The 23,430-nt window shown below is 40.8% G+C and overlaps 2 protein-coding genes across 2 annotated transcripts in view; one reads left to right on the top strand and one right to left on the bottom strand.

Annotated features, from left to right (window-relative positions):
- Positions 1–13,121, top strand: part of LOC127648289 (zinc finger CCCH domain-containing protein 7A-like) — a 69,944-nt gene extending 56,823 nt beyond the window's left edge. The window contains exons 19-21 of the mRNA XM_052132881.1: positions 11,926–12,059; positions 12,142–12,314; positions 12,417–13,121. Coding sequence (XP_051988841.1) covers positions 11,926–12,059; positions 12,142–12,314; positions 12,417–12,597 — 488 coding nt within the window. The 3' untranslated portion in view covers positions 12,598–13,121. The remainder of the gene's footprint in view (positions 1–11,925; positions 12,060–12,141; positions 12,315–12,416) is intronic.
- LOC127648265 (interferon-induced very large GTPase 1-like) overlaps positions 1–23,430 on the bottom strand; it is a 270,334-nt gene that overhangs the window by 25,851 nt on the left and 221,053 nt on the right. Inside the window, 3 exon segments of the mRNA XM_052132850.1 lie at position 12,293; positions 14,249–14,457; positions 15,682–17,095. Of these exon segments, the coding sequence (XP_051988810.1) occupies position 12,293; positions 14,249–14,457; positions 15,682–17,095 (1,624 nt within the window).

Here is a 23,430-nt window from a genome sequence, read left to right on the forward strand (position 1 = left end):
TTCTCATGCAAACATGTTCAAAGCATGCATATTTAGTCAATGGCAGGCGCATGCTTCATTAACACTTTCATCATTGATTTCGCTGTGATGACATACAAAGATTTGGCCTATCCGTGTGTCTAGAACTAGGTTTGGCTATCTGTGCGCAAAGTCTGCACGTACTGTGCTGATGACGTAATTTGCATCAGTATGAAACGGACTGGCGTATGAAAAACCACAGAATATTTTGGCCTTTTCACATCAATCAACCAGAGATTGTTTTTGTTTCTATGTGCTGTTTAGGGGTGAGGAAATCTGAAATTGACCGGCATGCAAAAAGATAATAAAGGGCAGTCGTTTTTAACAGCTGTATGGAAAATACTAGACACATTAGAAGAACTTGGTGATTAGTAGCAATTAGTGAAATTTGTGTTTAGAAGAATTTCAGTCCGTCTGAAAGTAACAAGTGAGTATTTCATAGACTTAACTGGTTAAACTCTGATGCATTTTTGGGCTGCCGCCTGCAATATTTTACACTGAAATGTAAAAGCTTACCATTTACAAACACTATGGACTAAATGCGAAAAAAGGTTTCAGTTTTCAAGAGAACCCCCCAAATAAAAAAGTCAAAATTATTCATAAATAATATGGTTCGTGTTTATAATCCTATGATCCGATTCTCGGCCTCTGAGTGGACTAGAAGCTAAATCTATATGTCATTAGAAAGCTGAGATCCTCATGTTTGCGATGATATATACCATTTTATCAATAGTCATATTTCATGATGATTTGTTGTGCATGCTTTTCCTGCTGGATGGCATATTATGTTCTGGGCCGGTTGCATAAAACTGTTTTAGACTAGTCTTACTAGTTAGTCGTCTAAAATGTTGGTCTTCATTTTTTCAGTCAGTTGCATTAAAACTTAGATCAGTCTAATTAAAGACCAAAATGTAAGACAGCCCACCTCAGGCTAACTTTTGTTTACATTCAGCTGAGCCAGTGGGGGCTGAAAGGGGCTTGAGTTGAGATTTGGTTGAAGACTTTGAATTCAAAAATGGTAACAAAATGTGTTTTTAAATATTTGGGTTAAATCACTAAATGTGTTCATTAAAATAAATTTTGAAGCATTGTAGTCCTCTAATAAGCAAATATTCTCAGCGAATAAAAACTGTATTGAGCGTCCACTGTCGGTCATTTTTTTAAGCTGTTCAGTGTCTTATTTTTCCCACAATGCAATGCAAATTAGACTGTCTTACTAAAGACAACTGTTAGCTTGTTTTATGCAACAGGCTTTCTATGGTGTCTTTAGCTAGTCAAACTAATTGTTAGATGCAGTCTTAAGTTAATGGCTATGTTTATGCAACCGGCCCCTGGACATCTAAGATATAACATTGGATTTTTCAGCCAAACAAGCTCATTTTTTAGGCAAATCCATAAGGTAAAAGCAGATATAACGTTTTACAGCAGCAGAAATTGGTGCACAAATGAGAAGTCTTTTGAAAATCATTTAAAATGTATTTTTAGGGCAACACGATAAACTGTACAGTCACATTCCTCAGAATGAGAGCTTTCTTTTGATATGTGACTTGTCCATCTAAGTGCCATGTGATCGACTTAAAATGAATATTTCTACCCCATTACCTGTAGGGGCGCTAATTTGCACCACAAATGATTTCAGGCCTTATTTTGTTATTTTGTGTAACATAAAAGCAAAAGTGATGGCGTTCCCTGGAAAGTTCAGATTCCGAGCTTTCACACAATACCTCATAGGCCTGAACTATGTATACGGCGACTTTAAGTTCAAATAAATCACGGTATAGCGCCCCCGGGTCCACAGAGTTTTTGTAACTCAGAAAACGAAGCAGAATATCGAGTTGTGAGTGTGAATATTAAGTGTTCAGTGAAGCGTCTGTGGCGTCTTTATTCTCTCCTCAGAGTGGCGTTGTTCCCAGCGGTCTGGTGTGTTTCTCCTCTTCATCTCCTCGTCTTCCTCCTGCATTCTTCTCATATGCGGGGAGTCAGTTAAACGCTCTCGACTCCTTCGCTAAGCCTGATGTGAACTCAGACGGTCTGGACACGTTAGACTCCATCTGTCCGCCGCAGGTTTCCTGCACTGGCTCTGACGCCCTGCAGCGGCCTCTAGTGGTGGGAGGAGACGCGCTCGATTCACTGTCTGAATTCAGTCTGCCAGGTGTGCGCGACAACACCTGTCTGTTGTTTCACATTATATTTAATATGTATCACCTGTTCACACTCTTAAGTTGATGTTTCTCTCTCAGGTGGGAAAGTCTGTCCTAGTTTTCTGCCATCAGTCAAACTAAAAAACGAGTTGAATCCTGCGATCAACCCTCATACAGTGAGTCTGTTAGACAGATATTAAAATAACGAATCACATTAAAGAGGACAGAAGACTTACATTAGAGAGAATATGCACTATATACTCAATAAACATGCATTTGTGATCTCTGCTGTTCAAATGGGAACTTCTTCATTTGTATGTGTTTGTTACAGAGGAATGGTCATGTGACCTCCACTCTTTCCTGTCTGTCCAAGAATCCACTAGAACACACACATGAGTTTACACAAGCCTGCTCCTCCTGCTTCACTTCTACAGGTGACACAAACACGTTTCCAGTGTGTTAGACATCTGTCTGTCTGTAGCTCACCTGTCTCTCTCTCTCAGGTTCAGGTGTGCTGGATTTTGAATTCAGATCTGATGTCACTCACAGCTGCAAGAAAGATCTGCTGCTGTGCAGGAGAAGGGGTGGGGCTAACTCACCCTGGAGGCGGATTCGGCCCCGCCCAACTCATAAAAACTTCCATGGTGCCTTTGTGCTCTGTAGAGGTACATCATCACCTGTCAGCTGGGCAGTGATTGGTTAACTAGAATGAGAAATGAATGCACTTTACTCTTCAATGTGTGTGTGTGTGTGTGTGTGTGTGTGTGTGTGTGTGTGTGTGTGTAGAGATTTTGGAGAATCAGGTGTGTAAGTTTGGCGAGGACTGCACATTCACGATATTGTCAAGAAGAAATAGACGTGTGGGACGCTAGGAGAGGCGGGCTTACTCGTCAGAGAGCTGCTGTTCAATCCTCTGGCGACCAATCAGAGACAAGCGCTCAGCGTCATCAAACTGCTGAACATGCACACGGGATGTTCATGTTCCTCTGTGAGGTAACGACACACACTGACAGAGACAGGATCAGTTTGTAAAGTGTGGTCGGGGAGAGAGATGACTGTTGCTGGACTGCAGCTGATGTCTGATGATGAAACGTGTCGTCTGTTCTTCTGCAGGTCTGTTTTGACTGTAAACACAGAATTATCAGCAAACGCTGGAAGGAGAATCCTGCTCTGTGTGCAAACCTGCAAACACAACACCAGTTTGACAAGAACAAGTAAGAAAACCACTAAACCGTCCTTTCATTTATTTATTTGTTCGGTTTTTGTGAGATAATTTGTTTCATTTGTTCTTTTGTTCATTCATTCTGTTATCTTTCATCTGTTTGATTTCCTTCCTTTCAGAATCAGAATGAGCTTTATTGCTTTATTATTAAGTGTACAACAACAACACAGAGATAATAACAAATACAAATAAAATGAGAATATATTATGTTTGTTTACTCATTCTTTCTTTTTATTAATTTTCCGCTCATTTGTTTTTGTTGTTTATATTGTCTTTTATCTTTTTTCGTTCTTTTATTTATTTGTTTGTTCTTTTTATTTGTTTATACTTGCTTTCATGTTCATTTTCTTTTGTTTGTTTATTCTTCCGTTCATTTGTTTTTGTTGTTTATATTGTCTTTTATCTATTGTTTGTTTTTTTGTTCTTTGGTTTATTTGTTTGTTCTTTTCTTAATTTGTTTATACTTTTTTCTCTTTATGTTAATTTTCTTTTGTTTGTTTATTCTTTCATTCATTTGTTTTTTTTGTTTATATTGTCTTTTATCTTTTGTTTGTTTTTCGTTCTTTGTTTTATTTGTTTGTTTGTTTCTTAGTTTGTTTATACTTTCTCTTTATGTTCATTTTATTTTGTTTGTTTATTCTTCTGTTCATTTGTTTTTGTTGTTTATATTGTCTTTTATCTTTTGTTTGTTTTTTCGTTCTTTGTTTTATTTGTATGTTTGTTTTTTCGTTCTCTTTATGTTAATTTTATTTTGTTTGTTTATTTTTTCATTCATTTGTTTTAGTTGTTTACACTTTTATCGTTTGGTTGTTTTTGCATTCTTTGATTTATTTGTTTTGTTCTTTCTTTCTCTTCATTTTATTTTTTCAATTTTCCATTCATTTGTTCTTCATGTTCATTCTTACTCTTTTGTTTTGTCTTTTTTCCCTTAATAAGTTTGTTCACTCTTTCTCTCAATTATTTCATTTTCTTTTGTTTGTTAATTCTTCTATTCTATAGATTTTGTCTGTTTGGCTTTTTTCCTTTCTTGATGTTTTAGTGCAACATGGTTTTTCTTTTTCCTTTACCTTGTTTGTTATTTTTTTTTTTTTGCTGATTCTTATATTATTTTTACATCTATTAATTTTCCCTCCTTGATTTGTTCATTTGTTCTTTCCTTTGTTTGTTTCTTCTTTTCTTTCTTCATTCTTTTCATCTGTTTATTCTTCAATTCAGTTGTTCTTGTTTTTCATAATGTTTTCTCCTTCATTTGTTTGTTCTTTCTCTTTCTTGTTTTTTTTATTTTAGTGTTTTGATTCTTCCTGCATTTGTTCTTTTTGTTTATTCCTTTTTTTTCATTTAGTTTGTTTATTCTTTTGTATGTTCTTGTTTCTTTGGGGGGGGTGCTCTTAATTCTTTCACTGTCCCAACATCTTTATTCAGTGTTTTAGAGTTTATATATAGTAACTGTAGAACACTGCTGTCATATGTGAAGTAAACTCTCTCTCTCTCTCTCTCTCTCTCTCTCAATGTGTGTGTGTCAGGTGTTTGGTTCATGTGGTAAAGAACAGTACGGTGTGTTACAGTAAGATACGAGTGTTGAGTCCTCACTGTCAGTTGGACATGTGTCATCATAAGTTCAGATTCGGCTGTAAGAGAGAAGACGCCTGCTGCTTCGCTCACTCACTCATAGAACTGCAGACCTGGATACTGCAGAGAGACTCTGGTACACACACACACACACACACACACACACACACACACACACACACACACACACACACACACACACACACACACACACACACACACACACACACACACACATGTTGTGTTTCCATGTTTTATGGGGACTTTCCATAGACATAATGGTTTTTATACTGAACAAACTTTATATTCTATCCCCTAAACCTAACCCTACCCCTAAACCTAACCCTCACAGAAAACTTTCTGCATTTTTACATTTTCAAAAAACATAATTTAGTATGATTTATAAGCTGTTTTCCTCATGGGGACCGATAAAATGTCCCCACAAGGTCAAAAATTTCGGGTTTTACTATCCTTATGGAGACATTTGGTCCCCATAAAGTGATAAATACACGCTCACACACACACACACACACACACACACAGACTGTATTGTAATACATCAGTGATCCAGTAGGTGGAGCCACATTCTTAAATTCACCAAACATCTTGTGTGTGTGTGTGTGTGTGTGTGTGTGTGTGTGTGTGGCCAGGTATCACTCCTGAAGAGATCGTCCAGGAGTCAAAAATCCATTGGAACAAACAGCCAGTGAGTATTTTAGCATCTCATAATTAAAGCCACAATATACTATTATATGTTTAAACTCTACATACGATTTGACACAAAACAATTTTTGATGCTTCACTTGAATTAAAAAACACCACTAATTAGAACTTAATGCATGTGTTAGTGAACTCTGAACTCCCTCTCAGTCTGTATTGTGTCTCCTTCAGCCTGCAATTGCAACTTCACGTTTATCTAATAAAAACACTGCTGCCAAATCAAACGGTCCACTCAAAGCAGAGGACACCAATGGAAAGGCGGGTCCTGTGCAGGGAACAGGAATTGCTGAATCAGCTGAGGTCAAAGGTCACAGTCTAGAGCTGAAGTTTGTGTGTGGTCAGTGCTGGAGAGATGGACTGGTCAGTGAACCGGACCGGGCGCTCAAATACTGCACCGCTAAAGCCCGACACAGGTGCAGAGAGACACAACCATACAAGCACCATAACTCTCTCAAATCTGTCTGTTTCATTTTTAAGGTGTTTTACTGGAGTGACAAATATTGTACATTCATATTGTGAAAGCGGTTACAGCTGAGCTGTATACAAATAAAACAAAGACAGTGTAAAACAACGTACTTGACCTTCGGGACATTTTTCTCCTTTCATTTTAGTTTTTTCCTATCATTTTGGTGTTTATGCCAACAGCCCGTAATAACACACTGTGCACATAAAATAGTTACACTTAGGATCTTCAGGACAAAAATTTCCCCATTGAAACCCATTAAAACTGCAACATATGATCCCAGTGCCATTAAAGCATAAAATCATGAATTCTATGATATAATTATATATGCTTTCATTCCAGAGCCCAGGCTTCAAATTTTTTTTTTTTTTATATTTTCCACCAGATGGCGCCATTTTTCTCATGATTAGCCTATGGAGCAAATCGTCGTGGTAACTGTTGTAACATCCTTTCCCTGATGGAGGGAACGAGATGTTGTGTCAATGTAGTGACACTAGGGGTCACTCTTGAGAGCCCTGAACACCTCCCATTCTTTGAGAAAAGGCCAATTGTTGAGTGGAATTTGAATACCACTCCCCTGGACATACGGGTATAAAAGGAGCTGGAATGCCACTCCGTTCAGGTTTTGTGCTGAGGAGCCGAGACAAGGTCCAGCCATTTCAGTGGCTAGTACAGTGTTGTGGCAAGAGGGACACATCATCTTGGTTACTTCCCCTTCTGTTCTGAGAGAGCTCTGCCCAAGGGAGACGCGGGTCCGCCGACAGGGAGACCGTACCCCGGAATATACATCACAGGGGTGTAAAGGGATCAATGGAAAGGAGGAGGCGAGAACCGGCTTTTCAATATAAATAATAGTTTAATGATAAACGTAAAAAAAGAAGACACAAACACACACGACGGATTTCTCTCTCCCGCACGATCCCCTGCAGTCAGCCTTTAACCCTCACGGAGGCATAATTAGCCTAATACGGGACCGGGTGCGTAGGATCACGACTCGGCCCGCCCTCCGCCCTGCCACAAGGGGTTACTGGAGTAATCGGCACAAGTGGAGCACCTATCCCAGTACAGGGCATATTAGACCCCATAGCGGGGCTGGCTGCGAACTCCTCCGCCTAGTTCGCAAACCATAGGGCTAGGGAGGAAGGAAATCCAGGGTCCACGACTTCGTGAGGTTTACTGGGGTAAAAGTGCACGTTTTTGCCTCAGGGGAGGGGAAAGGTGTTATATGCAAGCAATACACCCGGCCAGCTGTTCTGTATTACCGAACTCTACCTGTTCGTAACTGAAAGAAAACGGGACGAAACCGGCTCAACACGGAGATTGTAAATTCTCACGAAGGTATTGGGTGTTGCCCAGCCCACTGCTCTGCAATTGTCTGCTAGAGAGGTGCCATTGGCCAGTGCCCATGAGGACGCCACACTCCTTGTAGAGTGTGCTCAAATCTGCAAGGGGGCAGGCATGGCCTGGGTCTGGTAGGCCAATGCAATGGTGTCCATGATCCAGTGGGCAAGCATCTGTTTAGAGACAGCATTTACTTTCTGCTGCCCACCAAAGCAGACAAAGAGCTGCTCAGAGCATCTAAAGCTCTGCATGCGATCCAAGTAGGTGCACCGGACACAGCAATGACAGGGCTGGGTCTGCCTCTTCCTGTGGCAGCGCTTGCAGGTTCACCACCTGATCCCTGAAGGGAGTTGTGGGAACCTTGGGCACATAGCCCAGTCAGGGTCTCAGGAGCCCAGACCGAACTCCAGGCAAGAGTCCCTGACAGAGAATGCTTGCAGGTCCCCCACCCTCTTGATGGAGGTGAGCGCAATCAGGAGGGCTGTCTTTAAGGAGAGGGCTTTCAGCTGGACTGACTCTAGTGGCTCAAATGGGGCTCTCCGAAGGCCCAAGAGGACCATGGAGAGATTCCATGGGGGAAGATGCATGGTCTGGGAAGATTCAGCCTCCGGGCACCACTGAGGAACCTGATTATCAGGTTGTGTTTCCCCAGGGACTTACCATCCACTGCGTTGTGGTGTGCGGCTATAGTGGCTATGTATACCTTCAAGGTGGAGGGGGAAAGCCGCCCCTCCAGCTTCTCCTGGAGGAAGGAAAGCACTGACCTGACTGCACATCTCTGGTGGTCTTCGGCTCAGGAAGAACACCAATTCGTGAACAAACAGCACTTCAGGTTATAAAACTGCCTGGTAGAGGGAGCTCTGGTTTGAGTGATTGTGTCTATGACTGCTGGTGGTAGGCCACTTAGATCTTCCACGTCCCATCCAAGGGCCAGATGTGGAGGTTCCAGAGGTCTGAGCGCGGGTGCCAGATTGTGCCCCATCCCTGAGAAAGAAGGTCCTTCCTCAGAGGAATCTGCCAGGGAGGTGCTGTCGAGAGGAACATGAGGTCTGAGAACCAAGTCTGGGTTGGCCATTATGGGGCCACGAGGGTGACTTGTTCCTCTTCCACCCTGACTTAGCACAGGGTCTGTGCAAGAAGAATCACTGGGGGAATGCGTATTTGCGCAGCCCCCGGGGCCAGCTGTGTGCCAGCGCATCTGTCCCGAGTGGTGCCATGCCTTTCTCGGGACTCGAGTCTAAACCAGTACTGAAGCTGTCTCATATGCATCAACCCGAGTTGCAGATGTTGCCCCAGGAGCCTCTGAAACTGTCTCAGTCGAACTGCTGTCTTCCACCTGAATTACTTCAGTTCAGCACCGACTGCCTGTGCTTGCTTGTGAAGTGTGCTATCATTGAGACCAAGTCTAACTCCATGCTGAGAAAAGAGATGCTTTGAACTGGGGAGAGCTTGCTCTTTTCCCAGTTGACCCGAAGTCCTAGACGGCTGAGGCGTATGAGCACCAAATCCCTGTGTGCGCACAGCAACTCTCTAGAGTTTGCTAGAATCAGCCAGTCGTCGAGGGAGAGTATGCGGATGCCCACTTCCCTTAACGGGGCAAGAGCTGCCTCTACAACTTTCATGAAGATGCGAGGGGACAGGGACAGGCCGAAGGGGAGGACCTTGTACTGATATGACTGGCCGTGAAATGCAAACCAAAGGAAGGGTCTGTGTCGAGGTAAAACTGAGATTTGAAAGTACGCGTCCTTCAGGTCTACAGCCCCAAACCAATCTTGATGCTGGACGCACATCTGTGTAATTCCTGGTCGCCGGTCCAAGATTGGCCGCAACCCACCACCTTTCTTTGGCACAATGAAGTAAGGGATGTAAAACCATTTTACCATCTCTGCTGGAGGGACAGACTCTATCGTGCCCTTGAAAAGAAGGGTCGCTGGATGCGGGTGCTCGGTGTCCAGCAGCTGTGACAACGGCATCTGTGGACATGATTACGTGACCCAAGGAGTGAGGAAACGGCTCTCTTTTTGACAAAGTGCAATAGGCTGCGGTGAAAAAAAGAGAAAAGGAAACAAGGGATTTATCTCCCGGCCCTCCAGCAGGAGATGGAGTGGTCTGGATACGAGCTCTGTTGTGGATGTCTCGCTCCCTGGGTCATCCATCTCAGGGGCGCTTAGGAGCCATCCGGATCCTCGTTCCGGCCCGAGAGACGGGGGGCATTAGCTTCCTGCAGGGGACTCTACGCTGGGATTTAGGCATCACAGGGGGACGCCCCCGGCGAGCAGACGGGGTGCGGGATCTTGAGCTGCGCTGGGTCAAGATGTGCTGGATGGCCTCCGTCAGTCGCCGAGCACAGCTCTTGCAGCACAGCTCCTGCAGCACATCGGGATCAGGACTACCCATGTTTAGTACTTTTAGTGCCTTGGCCTGGTGTACTTGCAGGATGGCCATGGCATGCAAGGTGGAGGCGACCTGTCCAGCAGCACTTTAGGCTTTGGTCGCCAGACAATGTAGTCCTATAGGCTCTGGAGGGGAGCGCTGGTCGATCCCACCAAGTGGTGCCGTTTTGCTGGCACAAATGCATCACAACCACCTTATCCACTTGAGGGACCTCCGTGTACCTGTGGACCGCCCCGCCGTCGAGGGTAGTGAGAGCGGACGAACCCGGAAATCTGTTCCAGGCAGGGAAAGATGCCCTCCATGACCTCGTTAGTTCGTCGTGCACCTCCGGGAAGAAAGGGACCGAGGGCAGGGGGGTCAATCATCAAGTCTCGAGCGCTCTGGGAGTGTGAAGTGTCCCAGTCCAGCCCGATGCTCGCGGCGGCCCGGGCAAGCATGGCGGTCAGCTCTGCTTCAGCCTCAGACTGGGAGAGAAGGTGGCAGCCCAGTCGAGTCATCGGCGTCCGACATCACCAGTACACTCTTCGATGCAGCAATCGAAGACTCATCCTGCTCACAGTCACCGAAAGAGACGCCATGCTGTCCTCATACCCGTCGGTAGAAGCACGGGGGGTGGCTAGATTGGCTCTCCCGCAGAAGAAGGAAAGCCGTTACCACAACGTTGCCATGGTCATATTCTCGCAATGAGAACATGAACCATCCGGAAACGCTGTCTCAATGTGATCACAGCCCAGACACGTGAGGCAGCCCCCGTGGCTGTCGGAAGCGGAGAGATAACGACCGCATCCAGGAATCTCACAAAGATAGAAAGGCAACTTTTTGAAGACTGAAAATGAATGTTTGGTAGTGATGATCAGGACTGATGTTGGTTAAAAAAATCTTAGTCAGTAAAAATGGAAAATAATATAAATATATAATATTTTTATGTCAGTTTTTTGATGCAGATATTTTTGTCCTCTAAGGACCTCTGAGTAACTTTTTTTTTGACGCAGAAGGGTTAATATAAGAAAGGACTAAAAATACAGCTTATACTTGACAAATAAGTTATAAAGGATAATGCTAAATAATAAAAATGAAGTTACACATAAAGGAAAGTTCAAATATTATTAATATATATGATAAGAAAGAGCGATAGTAAAACACTCTTTCTGTCGGTCTCTCTTTAGCTGGACCAAAGAGAGAAGGGTTTTACTAGTGAAGTCTCATGAGAAGAATAAGTGGGTCACAGTGCAACCTTTGCCCTTTGCCAAGACTGTTCCCCAACAATTTGACGTGAGTGAAAATGACTAATTTTTCTCTTTGAATTAGAAGTGATACAGTTATCTTTAGGCCACTGAGACATGCAGCATTTGTTGAAGGTGGTTTGTTAAAAAGCAATGCATTGATGGCTGCAGCAGTGCATGTAATGAATTAAGAGACACAAAATACAGGAAAGTAACAGTTGTAGACTCATCAGTAATCATCAAAACCTTCTTTATGAAGTTGTATTCAACACTTTTAAGTGCCAAGCTAAATATACTGAAGTGAAAAAAAGTGTTTCCTCCACAGATCTGTGTTCATGTGATGAAGCAGCGTAAGTGTCAGTATATCGGGAACTGTACATTCGCTCACAGTCAGGAGGAGAAAGATCTGTGGACGTACATGAAGAACAACGGCTGTGAGCCTCAAACACACACAAACACTCGTGAACTCATACAGCATGAAAACACTGATAGTTCAATGTGTTTCTTCATGGACTGAAGGTTAATTCTCATGCTATCTGTCCTATATAGTGTGCCAGATTAGGCTTAGTGCATCCAAAATCGTAGTATGCTGAATATGATATGCTAAAGTTGCCCAGATAGCGTCCTATTTCCAGTAGATTTTTAAAGTATGCATTGGTGAATGCTTTTTTGTGCTACGTGATGTCCCAGTACTGGCTTACTTGATACCTAAAATTACATACTATAGTAAGCAGCACAATACTTACTCTTCATACTCAGCAGAAGTGAATTGTGATTTAGTCGTGATCTCACAGATGAGATGCTTATTGTATTTGAGTGTTTGTGTTCTGTTAGTCAGGGACATCCAGCAGGTGTATGACATCTGGCTCTCCACGTCCAATCAGAACAGACAGTCTGACGGCACCTCACTGTCTCAGCCAATGGAAGAGAAGCAGATCACCATGCCGACAGACTTTGCTGAACCGATGGTACACGCTCACACGTTCATTCTCATCTTTTTGATCTGTGCCTTCGGTCATATCTGCTCCATGTGTGTTGTTTTGTTGTCAGCCGGACAGTTTTTACTGCCCTCTGTGCGGTAAACACAGTAACAGTGATCGTCAGTGGCAGCAGCACATCTCGTCTGACAAACACAAGCAGAGAGTGTTGAGTGGAGGAGGAGAAGACGAGAGTCTGGCCTGGTCATATCGCTTCCCTGGACCCTGTTTTTCCATCTGCACCAGGTACACCCGCATCAGTGTCATCACGGAGCCATCAGCGTTACTGTGTCAATATCTACATAAAGAAGTAGTTGCTCTTATTTGGGTCTAATGTTTGATTGACAGGTTGGAGGAGGGTTGTCCTGATGGCGTGAGTTGTGACTTTGCTCACAGTGAGGAGGAGCTTCAGGAGTGGCGTAGACGGCGGGATTATCTGCGCAGACGTTTGGACAAAGCCCGAGCCCACATGCTGATGTCTCCAAATGACAACGACTTTGGGATCTACAACTTTCTCCTTCAGGACTAAAATGCACACATTCAGTTTTCATTATAATAACAGTATAACACTTAATTATTACACACACACACACACACACACACACACACACACACACACACACACACACACACACACACACATCTCCATCAATCACTGGATCTCTCTGAAGGAGTTTCATTGATTGTTGTCAGTTCAGTGTTGTTCAGACTGAATTATCTGATGTATTTCAGAGTCCTGATGAGAATGAACAATGTTGATGTTTTAATCTGTGAAGAGTGAAGCTCAAACACTTTAACCTGATTCAACAGGAAGTTGTGAGTCAGATTGAATTGAAATGTTATATCAAACACTTTCTTCAGGGAAAAACAAGCTTGTCCTGTTATTTATCAGATGTTTTGTGCTTGTGGCATTCAGACTCATAAAACATCCAACAGTCACCCCAGCAGACAGAGTTCAGGATGTGATCGGTTTGGGAATATTTCATCAGAACACATGCTGAAATAAACACTTTATACTGTCCAGTTTCTTTATTGTGTATAATGATTAAACATTACATCTGTTAGACAGGAAAGAGTATTTCATTTTCCTCATTTTGACTCTTTCTGCACACTGTATTTCTCAGGACGTGAATATGAGAAGAGGAAGGATGAGTTTTGTTCATATAATCAGTTTATAAAAGCAATTGATCATTGAATGTGTTGCTTACAGTATTATGTAATAAACAGTCATTTAATAAGCATGTTTTTATTGTTTATTACAAAGAGTGACTGAATATGAGTGTTTAGTAATCTGATTCAGTCTTTATGGGAAAGATCATGAAGAGCGATCAGACTTACTATTGATTTACTCACATGAAAATAAAACAGAAACAATCTCAGAGATTTACACTAAATGAGGGACTCGAGTCATGTCAGATCGAGTTTTATTTGCTTGTTTTTTATTTTTGTACCTAATGTCAAAATAAGGTTTGACAATATAAAGCTTAACATTTAAAGTTGTGATGGGTCAAGTCAAGTTTAGAAACATTTAGAGACATTTCCAGTGTGATATATTTGATTGTAAAAGGACGGAACAGATTTTTGACAGGATATTTTTATTTATCTGAGTGTTGACATGAACGTGTGATATACAATATAAAGTATATTCACTTCACATGCTTACATTTACATTTATTCTTTTAAGATATGACTATTAGCAATATATTGCTACTTTAATGTATTACTATATTGTTCTCAGTCCATCAGGAGAAAAAGAGGATAATCTTTTATATTCTCTGTTACATTGATTCATCTAAACTGTCAATAGCTTCATGTTTTGTGTATTTTCTCCATTCATCTGGGATCTTTCCTCTCTCCTGGAATGTTTTATTGTAGTATTTCTCAAGATCTTTCTGGAATCTGCACACAAACCATTTCCAGTAGTGACCTGAGTCTTTGGGTAAAAAAGATTGATCACTTGCTACTGCTGTTGTGCAGATGCTTGTAGAAAGATTTGTTGTTCCAGTGTAATGTGTGCCATTAACTCCATTGACTTGATGGAAAGGAACACTGTGATCTCCATCATGGTTTTCTATTGTGTTGGTGCAGATTGCAGCACAGAAACGACACTGAACCCAACAGCACTGACAGAAGTGATCAATCAGAATCTCAGCTGATCTATCCTTGCAGTCCAGAATTACTGGAAAAGTCTCCGTTCTGAATTTCCTGCTTATGTCAGACATCACATAAGAAAGTTCTTTTCTGATCACATCTTCTAGGAGTTTGAAATCATCAACATCATCACGACTCACTCCACTGAAGTCTTTAACAGAGAATATCAGCACATCTGAGAGCTTCTGTGTGAAACACTTCAACCACAAATCAACATCTCCACTGTTCACTTGAACATGTTCAGTAGATTCATGAGCTGCTTCAACATCTCCACTGTTCACTTGAACATGTTCAGTAGATTCATGAGCTGCTTCAACATCTCCACTGTTCACTTGAACATGTTCAGTAGATTCATGAGCTGCTTCATCATCTCCACTGTTCACTTGAACATGTTCAGTAGATTCATGAGCTGCTTCATCATCTCCACTGTTCACTTGAACATGTTCAGTAGATTCATGAGCTGCTTCATCATCTCCACTGTTCACTTGAACCTGTTCAGTAGATTCATGAGCTGCTTCAACATCTCCACTGTTCACTTGATCATGTTCAGTAGATTCATGAGCTGCTTCAACATCTCCACTGTTCACTTGAACATGTTCAGTAGATTCATGAGCCGCTTCAACATCTCCACTGTTCACTTGAACATGTTCAGTAGATTCATGAGCTGCTTCATCATCTCCACTGTTCACTTGAACATGTTCAGTAGATTCATGAGCTGCTTCATCATCTCCACTGTTCACTTGAACATGTTCAGTAGATTCATGAGCAGCTTCATCATCTCCACTGTTCACTTGAACATGTTCAGTAGATTCATGAGCCGCTTCAACATCTCCACTGTTCACTTGAGCATGTTCAGTAGATTCATGAGCCGCTTCAACATCTCCACTGTTCACTTGAACATGTTCAGTAGATTCATGAGCCGCTTCAACATCTCCACTGTTCACTTGAGCATGTTCAGTAGATTCATGAGCCGCTTCAACATCTCCACTGTTCACTTGAACATGTTCAGTAGATTCATGAGCCGCTTCAACATCTCCACTGTTCACTTGAGCATGTTCAGTAGATTCATGAGCCGCTTCAACATCTCCACTGTTCACTTGAACCTGTTCAGTAGATTCATGAGCCGCTTCAACATCTCCACTGTTCACTTGAGCATGTTCAGTAGATTCATGAGCCGCTTCAACATCTCCACTGTTCACTTGAACATGTTCAGTAGATTCATGAGCTGCTTCATCATCTCCACTGTTCACTTGAACATGTTCAGTAGATTCATGAGCTGCTTCATCATCTCCACTGTTCACTTGAACATGTTCAGTAGATTCATGAGCCGCTTCAACATCTCCACTGTTCACTTGAACATGTTCAGTAGATTCATGAGCCGCTTCAACATCTCCACTGTTCACTTGAACATGTTCAGTAGATTCATGAGCTGCTTCAACATCTCCACTGTTCACTTGAACATGTTCAGTAGATTCATGAGCTGCGTTCATGATCTTCTGCTGCAGGAGTTTGATGTTCTTCATCATCTTGGGCCGAACACTGACACTGAACTTATCAGTGATGTACTGACTGACTTCAGCTCTGATGAATCTCTTGAAGTGATCTCTGGGATGTTTAATGTAGTTCATGTATTTTTTAAAGTTCTCCTCTTCTGCCAGAGTCTTCAGGATGTGTTTCTCCAGTTTAGATCTGTTTCCATTCAGTGATTCACAGTTTGTTCTCATTTCATCTGCTAAATCTCTGGCAGTGTTTTTGTAGACACTCTGTTCAATGGGATCTTTCAGTTTCTGACAGATGATCTCACCAAAAACAGCAGCTGATGTTGAACCACGACAATATTTCTGGAAAACACTGAAGTACTCTCCTCTCTTCTTCTCCATGTAGAGAACAGGATCATTGGCTTCTCTGAACAGTCTGTGTTGGTCAGTGAAAGTCTTGTTTGATCTCTTACAGATGGAAAGCACCAAATCCATGAAGAATTCATTCATGAACTCATATTTTACAGGCCTTTCCTGATGTTCTGTTACTCTTGTCTTGATGTGATCTATCAGTTGTTGAATGCAGCTTTTGTTGTAGCCCATCTTTGAAATGTTATATGCCATGATCATTTTGTCTGTCTCATGAGCAATTTCACTGACTAATGTTCTTATTTGTGTTTCATCTTCTTTAAACAGAGCAAATCTTAACATCTCTATTTGCATTATGAAGATATTTCTAACAGGTCCTGTAAATCCACTGGATTTCTTTAACCGTACATAATCTGAATAACTCGGCAAAGAGAAAATATTCCTATTCTCTGTTCAGTGATCTACAGCTGCACTTTCATAGATTTCACTGAGGAGTTGTTTCACATCTCTTAATATGTCAATGTCTTTGATTTGAGGAGTGTCTCTGATGATCTCATCCACACACTGTTCCCAAAAGCAATCAAACTCTTTCTTCAGTGTTTCTTCATCATTTGCTTTGTCTTTGAGTTTTAAGGCGAGTGTTTTGCTCTTTTCAAAGAGAGTGTTTTCATGATGTGTTTTCTGAGCATCAATCTTTCTCTTCAGATCTCGCTGTTGAAGAATCTCGTTTAATTTCCTCTTTGTTTCTCTCACAATGTTTTCTTGAAGCTCTTTGATTTTTATTTCATATGAAGTTTTCAATTGAATCAGTAAAAAAGCAAAAGTGTCTTTCTCAAAGAACTCAGACATCAACATTTTCACTTCTTCACTTTTATCTTTCAGTTCTGTTTGAAGATCTGTTTCCTGAATCTCATGAATTGCTTCATTTTCTATGTTGTTTTGTAGTTTGATCTCAATTTCCAGCATGTCACTCCGGAGACTCCAGGTCCACTTGCTGTATTCTGTATCGAGTCTCCTGTGTGCTGCGACCTTTGAGAAATGAAAACACTCAGAAAAGTCTTGAGAAAGAACAGATGTCTTGAACTTCTTGAACACTGGAATTGTCTGAGTCTGGTGTGTGGTTGGATGGACTGTTATTATTATTATAGTTAAAGTTTTATAACTAATAATGATAAACTCACCTCTACTGAATCTCGTGTTTCAGTCCAGACCTTCTTCATGACCTCTCTCCATTCAGCTCGTCTTTTCTTCTGTTCATCTTCATGCTGTTCTTCAATGAGTTTTACTTTTGCTTCAAAAGTCTTTTGTTGCTCTTCTCCATATTTAACCTGAAGATCTTCTTTCTCTCGTTCTCTTCTCATCTCATCTCTCATCTCTCTCTCACACTCTTCTTTCTCTTTTATTTCTCTTTTATATCGTTCCTCTCTTTCATTAATCTCTTCTCTCTTCTGTTTCTCCTCTCGTTCTCTTCTCATCTCATCTTTCATCTCTCTCTCACACTCTTCTTTCTCTTTTATTTCTCTTTTATATCGTTCCTCTCTTTCATTAATCTCTTCTCTCTTCTGTTTCTCCTCTCGTTCTCTTCTCATCTCTGTTTTATTTTGTTCTATTATTCTCTTTCTGTCTTTCTCATGATTCTCTCTTTCATTCTGTATTCTGTTCATCAGTTTGTCTATTTCTGTGTCACATTTGATCTGAAGATTTTCTTTTTCTGTTTTTATTTTCTCTTTTTCTCTCCTCAGTTCCTCCATTTCATGTTTAATTGTCTCTTGTTCTTCTTCTCTCTTCAGTTTCTCCTCTCGTTCTCTCCTCATCTCATCTTTCACCTCTCTCTCACACTCTTCTTTCTCTTTTATTTCTCTTTTATATCGTTCTTCTCTCTCATTAAACTCTTCTTCTCTCTTCAGTTTCTCCTCTCGTTCTCTCCTCATCTCATCTTTCACCTCTCTCTCACACTCTTCTTTCTCTTTTATTTCTCTTTTATATCGTTCTTCTCTCTCATTAAACTCTTCTTCTCTCTTCTGTTTCTCCTCTCGTTCTCTCCTCATCTCATCTTTCACCTCTCTCTCACACTCTTCTTTCTCTTTTATTTCTCTTTTATGTCGTTCTTCTCTCTCTATAAATTCCTCTTCTCTTCTCTTCTTCTCTTTCTCTTGATTCTGTCTCTCTTCCTCCATCATCTTCTTCATTCTCTCTTTCTCTTCTTCATGTTTGATCAAGAGTTCTTCTCTCTCTCTGTTCAGTGTCTCGACTCTCTCCATCATTATGTTCATTTGTTTTTCTTGTCGTTCTCTCTCCATCTGTCTGAACATCTTACATGAGTAGTAACTGTCTCCGTTTGCTGTCACCATGACGTCTATTTTCTCCAGTAGATCAGAAACCTGTGTGCGATCTCTAGTCTCATTATTATTGAACACATGGAATCTGTTTCCACATTGTTCAATCAGGTTTCTAATCACAGATCCTGGTTTTCCCAGCCACTGCTCAAGGTTTTTTTTCTTCAGAAAATCTCCTCTGGTGAAGAGTATCATTGTGTACATTAAAGAGTTTTCACCAAACGTCTCTTGAATGATCTTCACTGATTTCGCCTCATCTTGAGTGAATCGTTGTCCTAAATTCAACACAATAATGAACACATGAGGTCCTGGCAGTATCATTGAGATGCAGTTAGTGATTTCTCTCTGGATGTCTTCATGACTGAGTTCAGTATCAAACAGTCCTGGAGTGTCAATCACAGTGATGTGTCTGCCGTTGATCTCTGCTGTTTCTCTCTGACATTCACTGGTCACTGATCCAGAAGATTCTTCAGCTTTAAACGCTTCTCTTCCTAAGATGGTGTTTCCTGTCGCACTCTTCCCAACTCCAGTTTTTCCCAGCAGCACAATTCTGACATCTTTGCTCTCTGTTGAATCTGGAATAGAGGACATTCATTAGTTTTCCAAACTGTCTACACAAAGGCCCAGATTTACTTAACTCATAAATAACAGACACTAATTTTCGTTGTGTAATGTATGAAATTATGTGTGCATGTCTTTGGCATGTTGGAGGTGATTTACTAAGAAGAAATGTGCAAATAACTACACATGCACATTTTTAGACACACTACACAAGGAGACTTTCACATGGGATAATTGCACCAAATGCATTCTCATCTACATTACAGCTCTCAATAAATACCATTACATTAATATTCAATATTTCTACAACATTTAGCAAGTTTATAGCAGATGATGAGAACACCCATGTGTTACACTTTTGAAATGTATCAGAATGATTATGGAGTGGAGGATGTAGATTTTGAGGTGAAGTTGTGCTCGAGACAGGAGGTCTTACAAGAGAGAAACAACTTGTTTCAGGGGGGAAAAGTCACACCTGATCGTCATGACTCTATTGGGCGCACCGGCCCACTTCAATCGAGCACTGGAGAAAACCACCACTTAAAATATTTCAGCATTTAAATATAATGTTTAAAACATCGAAATACAACATAATTTGGGCATAAATTGATAGATGGATATTTTTATTTTAAGATTTAAGATTTAAATAATCATCAGTATAATCTGGAATAGAGGAAAATATATTAGTTTTATAGACACAAAGAGTTACTTAACTCATAAATAACAGACACAAATTTTCTTGTGTAATGTAAATAAATAACTATATACCTCAATATGAATAATTTTTGTATATAATATTTAAACTATTGCATTAATGTCTGAATGTTATATATGCACATTTGTGAAATGTCTTATGTTACGGTTTTGTTTATCTTGTATGAATCAAATTCACTGAGAAAAGTGACGCTTATTAGATAAATATGTACAATAAGCAAAGGCTTCAGCTTACACCTTTTTCGGTTGTTATGTATGTATTTCAATTTATTATGGAAAATTGTATTTGTGGACCGAAATAATTTTTTGAATTGAATTGAATATCAGTTGTGATTTCAAGTTCTAAAATAACCAAATAAACAGAATTGTATTTATATTTAATATAACATAAATGTGTGTTAAATGGGTTTTCTATGTGTTCTGCATTTTTAAAGTCACTGTTTTTCCACAATGTTGTGTTTTTCACACAAGTTGACAAACATCCACGAACGGCAGGGATACCTCGAACGAACTAACAGAAGGGAACATGAACAGCAGGGTAATCCTCGAACGAACACGAATGTAGATAGCACACACTGACATAGGCGCGAACATGAAACGATAACGATTGACAGGGAAAGGGAAAACAGCGGGTTTAAATACACAGACACGGTGATAACAAAATAACGAACAGGTGCGGACAATAACACTGTGACAGCGGTGATGAGGGCCGGGAAAGACGGGAAGTGTAGTTCATACAAGGGCTAGTTAAACACGGGGCAGACAACAAGGGATCGTAACAAGTCATTTGCTCTTAAAATGTATGTTTCTGAAATGACTTTCAGGCTTGATATATCACTTTCAATTTAATTTATTTGCAACAACACCAGCCTTTATTCTGCACATTTGGAGGCTTATTAACTGCACATTCATTTCAGAGAAACACACAAAAATTGCCAACACGTGCTATTCTGTGCATCTGAAAGGCACAATACTGATTAGACTATATTAGTGGATCTGCTCTGACCTTTATAGATAATATTTGCACATGTTTTTATACACACAAAACTTTAGTAAATCGGGACCAAAGTGTGATGTGACAAAACAAATGTTTGCCAACAACGTTGCACCAAAACTACATACAAATTACAATGTGAACTCTTATCAATTATCATCATAATCCACTCTTGACTGGTTCCCATTACAAAATAAGAACAATGATGAGGTGTCCCTTTTTATCTCATATATGGCAGACAGGGCCAGTCCATGGCATAGGCAACATTTATTATCAAAATATTGATTTCTCCTGCCACTGAAACTAGATCTGTCACTGTCAAAAAAAGGTACATAAATGACAAAACTAGTGTGCAATTTAAGAGGGCTATATCTATGACACCAAGTGTATCCGCAGACTGTTGTTGTTCTCCTCAATAACTTTAACTCAAAAGTTAAAAATGCTATTGATCGTATTGTTCCTGACAGACGTAAAGCACCTTGGAGAAACAACACTAGTACAAAGCATGAAAATAAAATTCAGGAAAGCTGAACACATGTGGCGGGAGACAAAACTTGAAGTCCATTTTCATACAGTATCTATAAAGACAGCCTTCAAGCAAAGAGAGAAAAACCTTCTTCTCAAACAGCAACATCAACAACACCTGCACTCTTTTTGTTACAGTAGAGACTAACTAACCCAACAACACATGTTCCCTGTGAAATGTTATCAGACAGCAAATGAAACGAGTTTGCATCTTTTTTTAGGGAAAATATCAATGACATAAGAATGGCAATCAGCTCATCCTCATGTTGCGCTGAGGTTAGACAGCACCCACCATAATAACTTCAGAAATTAGACAGTATGTCTGATTTCGAGGCAATTGATGTCAAAACCCTGTAAGAAATGCAGCAGCTTAAAACATTGACCTGCTGTTTTCACTCATCACTCATCACATAATCTTTCAAAAAAGTTTAGAAACCGATCTCTTGTTAAGCCCCTCCTAAAAAAAGAGCAATCTGTATACAGTGTTGGGGAAAGTTACTTTTAAGAGTGGCGGTGGTGTAGTGGGCTAAAGCACATAACTGGTAATCATAAGGTTGCTGGTTCGATCCCCACAGCCACCACCATTGTGTCCTTGAGCAAGGCACTTAACTCCAGGTTGCTCCGGGGGGATTGTCCCTGTAATACAGTCAGGTCCATAAATATTGGGACATCGACACAATTCTAATCTTTTTGGCTCTATACACCACCACAATGGATTTGAAATTAAACGAACAAGATGTGCTTTAACTGCAGACTTTCAGCTTTAATTTGAGGGTATTTACATCCAAATCAGGTGAACGGTGTAGGAATTACAACAGTTTGTATATGTGCCTCCCACTTTTTAAGGGACCAAAAGTAATGGGACAATTGGCTGCTCAGCTGTTCCATGGCCAGGTGTGTGTTATTCCCTCATTATCCCATTTACAAGGAGCAGATAAAAGGTCCAGAGTTAATTTCAAGTGTGCTATTTGCATTTGGAATCTGTTGCTGTCAACTCTCATAATGAGATCCAAAGAGCTGACACTATCAGTGAAGCAAGCCATCATTAGGCTGAAAAATCAAAACAAACCCATCAGAGAGATAGCAAAAACATTAGGTGTGGCCAAATCAACTGTTTGGAACATTCTTAAAAAGAAAGAACGCACCGGTGAGCTCAGCAACACCAAAAGACCCGGAAGACCACGGAAAACAACTGTGGTGGATGACCGAAGAATTCTTTCCCTGGTGAAGAAAACACCCTTCACAACAGTTGGCCAGATCAAGAACACTCTCCAGGAGGTAGGTGTATGTGTGTCAAAGTCAACAATCAAGAGAAGACTTCACCAGAGTGAATACAGAGGGTTCACCACAAGATGTAAACCATTGGTGAGCCTCAAAAACAGGAAGGCCAGATTAGAGTTTGCCAAACAATATCTAAAAAGCCTTCTGGAACAACATCCTATGGACAGATGAGACAAAGATCAACTTGTACCAGAGTGATGGGAAGAGAAGAGTATGGAGAAGGAAAGGAACTGCTCATGATCCAAAGCATACCACCTCATCAGTGAAACATGGTGGTGGTAGTGTCATGGCGTGGCATGTATGGCTGCCAATGGAACTGGTTCTCTTGTATTTATTGATGATGTGACTGCTGACAAAAGCAGCAGGATGAATTCTGAAGTGTTTTGGGCAATATTATCTGCTCATATTCAGCCAAATGCTTCAGAACTCATTGGATCAGGCGCTCACAGTACAGCTGGACAATGACCTGAAGCATACTGCAAAAGCAACCAAAGAGTTTTTTAAGGGAAAGAAGTGGAATGTTATGCAATGGCCAAGTCAATCACCTGACCTGAATCCGATTGAGCATGCATTTCACTTGCTGAAGACAAAACTGAAGGGAAAATGCCCCAAGAACAAGCAGGAACTGAAGACAGTTGCAGTAGAGGCCTGGCAGAGCATCACCAGGGATGAAACCCAGCATCTGGTGATGTCTATGCGTTCCAGACTTCAGGCTGTAATTGACTGCAAAGGATTTGCAACCAAGTATTAAAAAGTGAAAGTTTGATTTATGATTGTTAATCTGTCCCATTACTTTTGGTCCCTTAAAAAGTGGGAGGCACATATACAAACTGTTGTAATTCCTACACCGTTCACCTGATTTGGATGTAAATACCCTCAAATTAAAGTCATTCAAATGAAAGTTCATTTCATTTCAAATCAGTAGTGGTGGTGTATAGAGCCAAAAAGATTAG

The sequence above is a fragment of the Xyrauchen texanus genome, chromosome 8 (genome assembly GCF_025860055.1).
Source record: "Xyrauchen texanus isolate HMW12.3.18 chromosome 8, RBS_HiC_50CHRs, whole genome shotgun sequence".
Lineage (NCBI taxonomy): Eukaryota > Metazoa > Chordata > Actinopteri > Cypriniformes > Catostomidae > Xyrauchen > Xyrauchen texanus.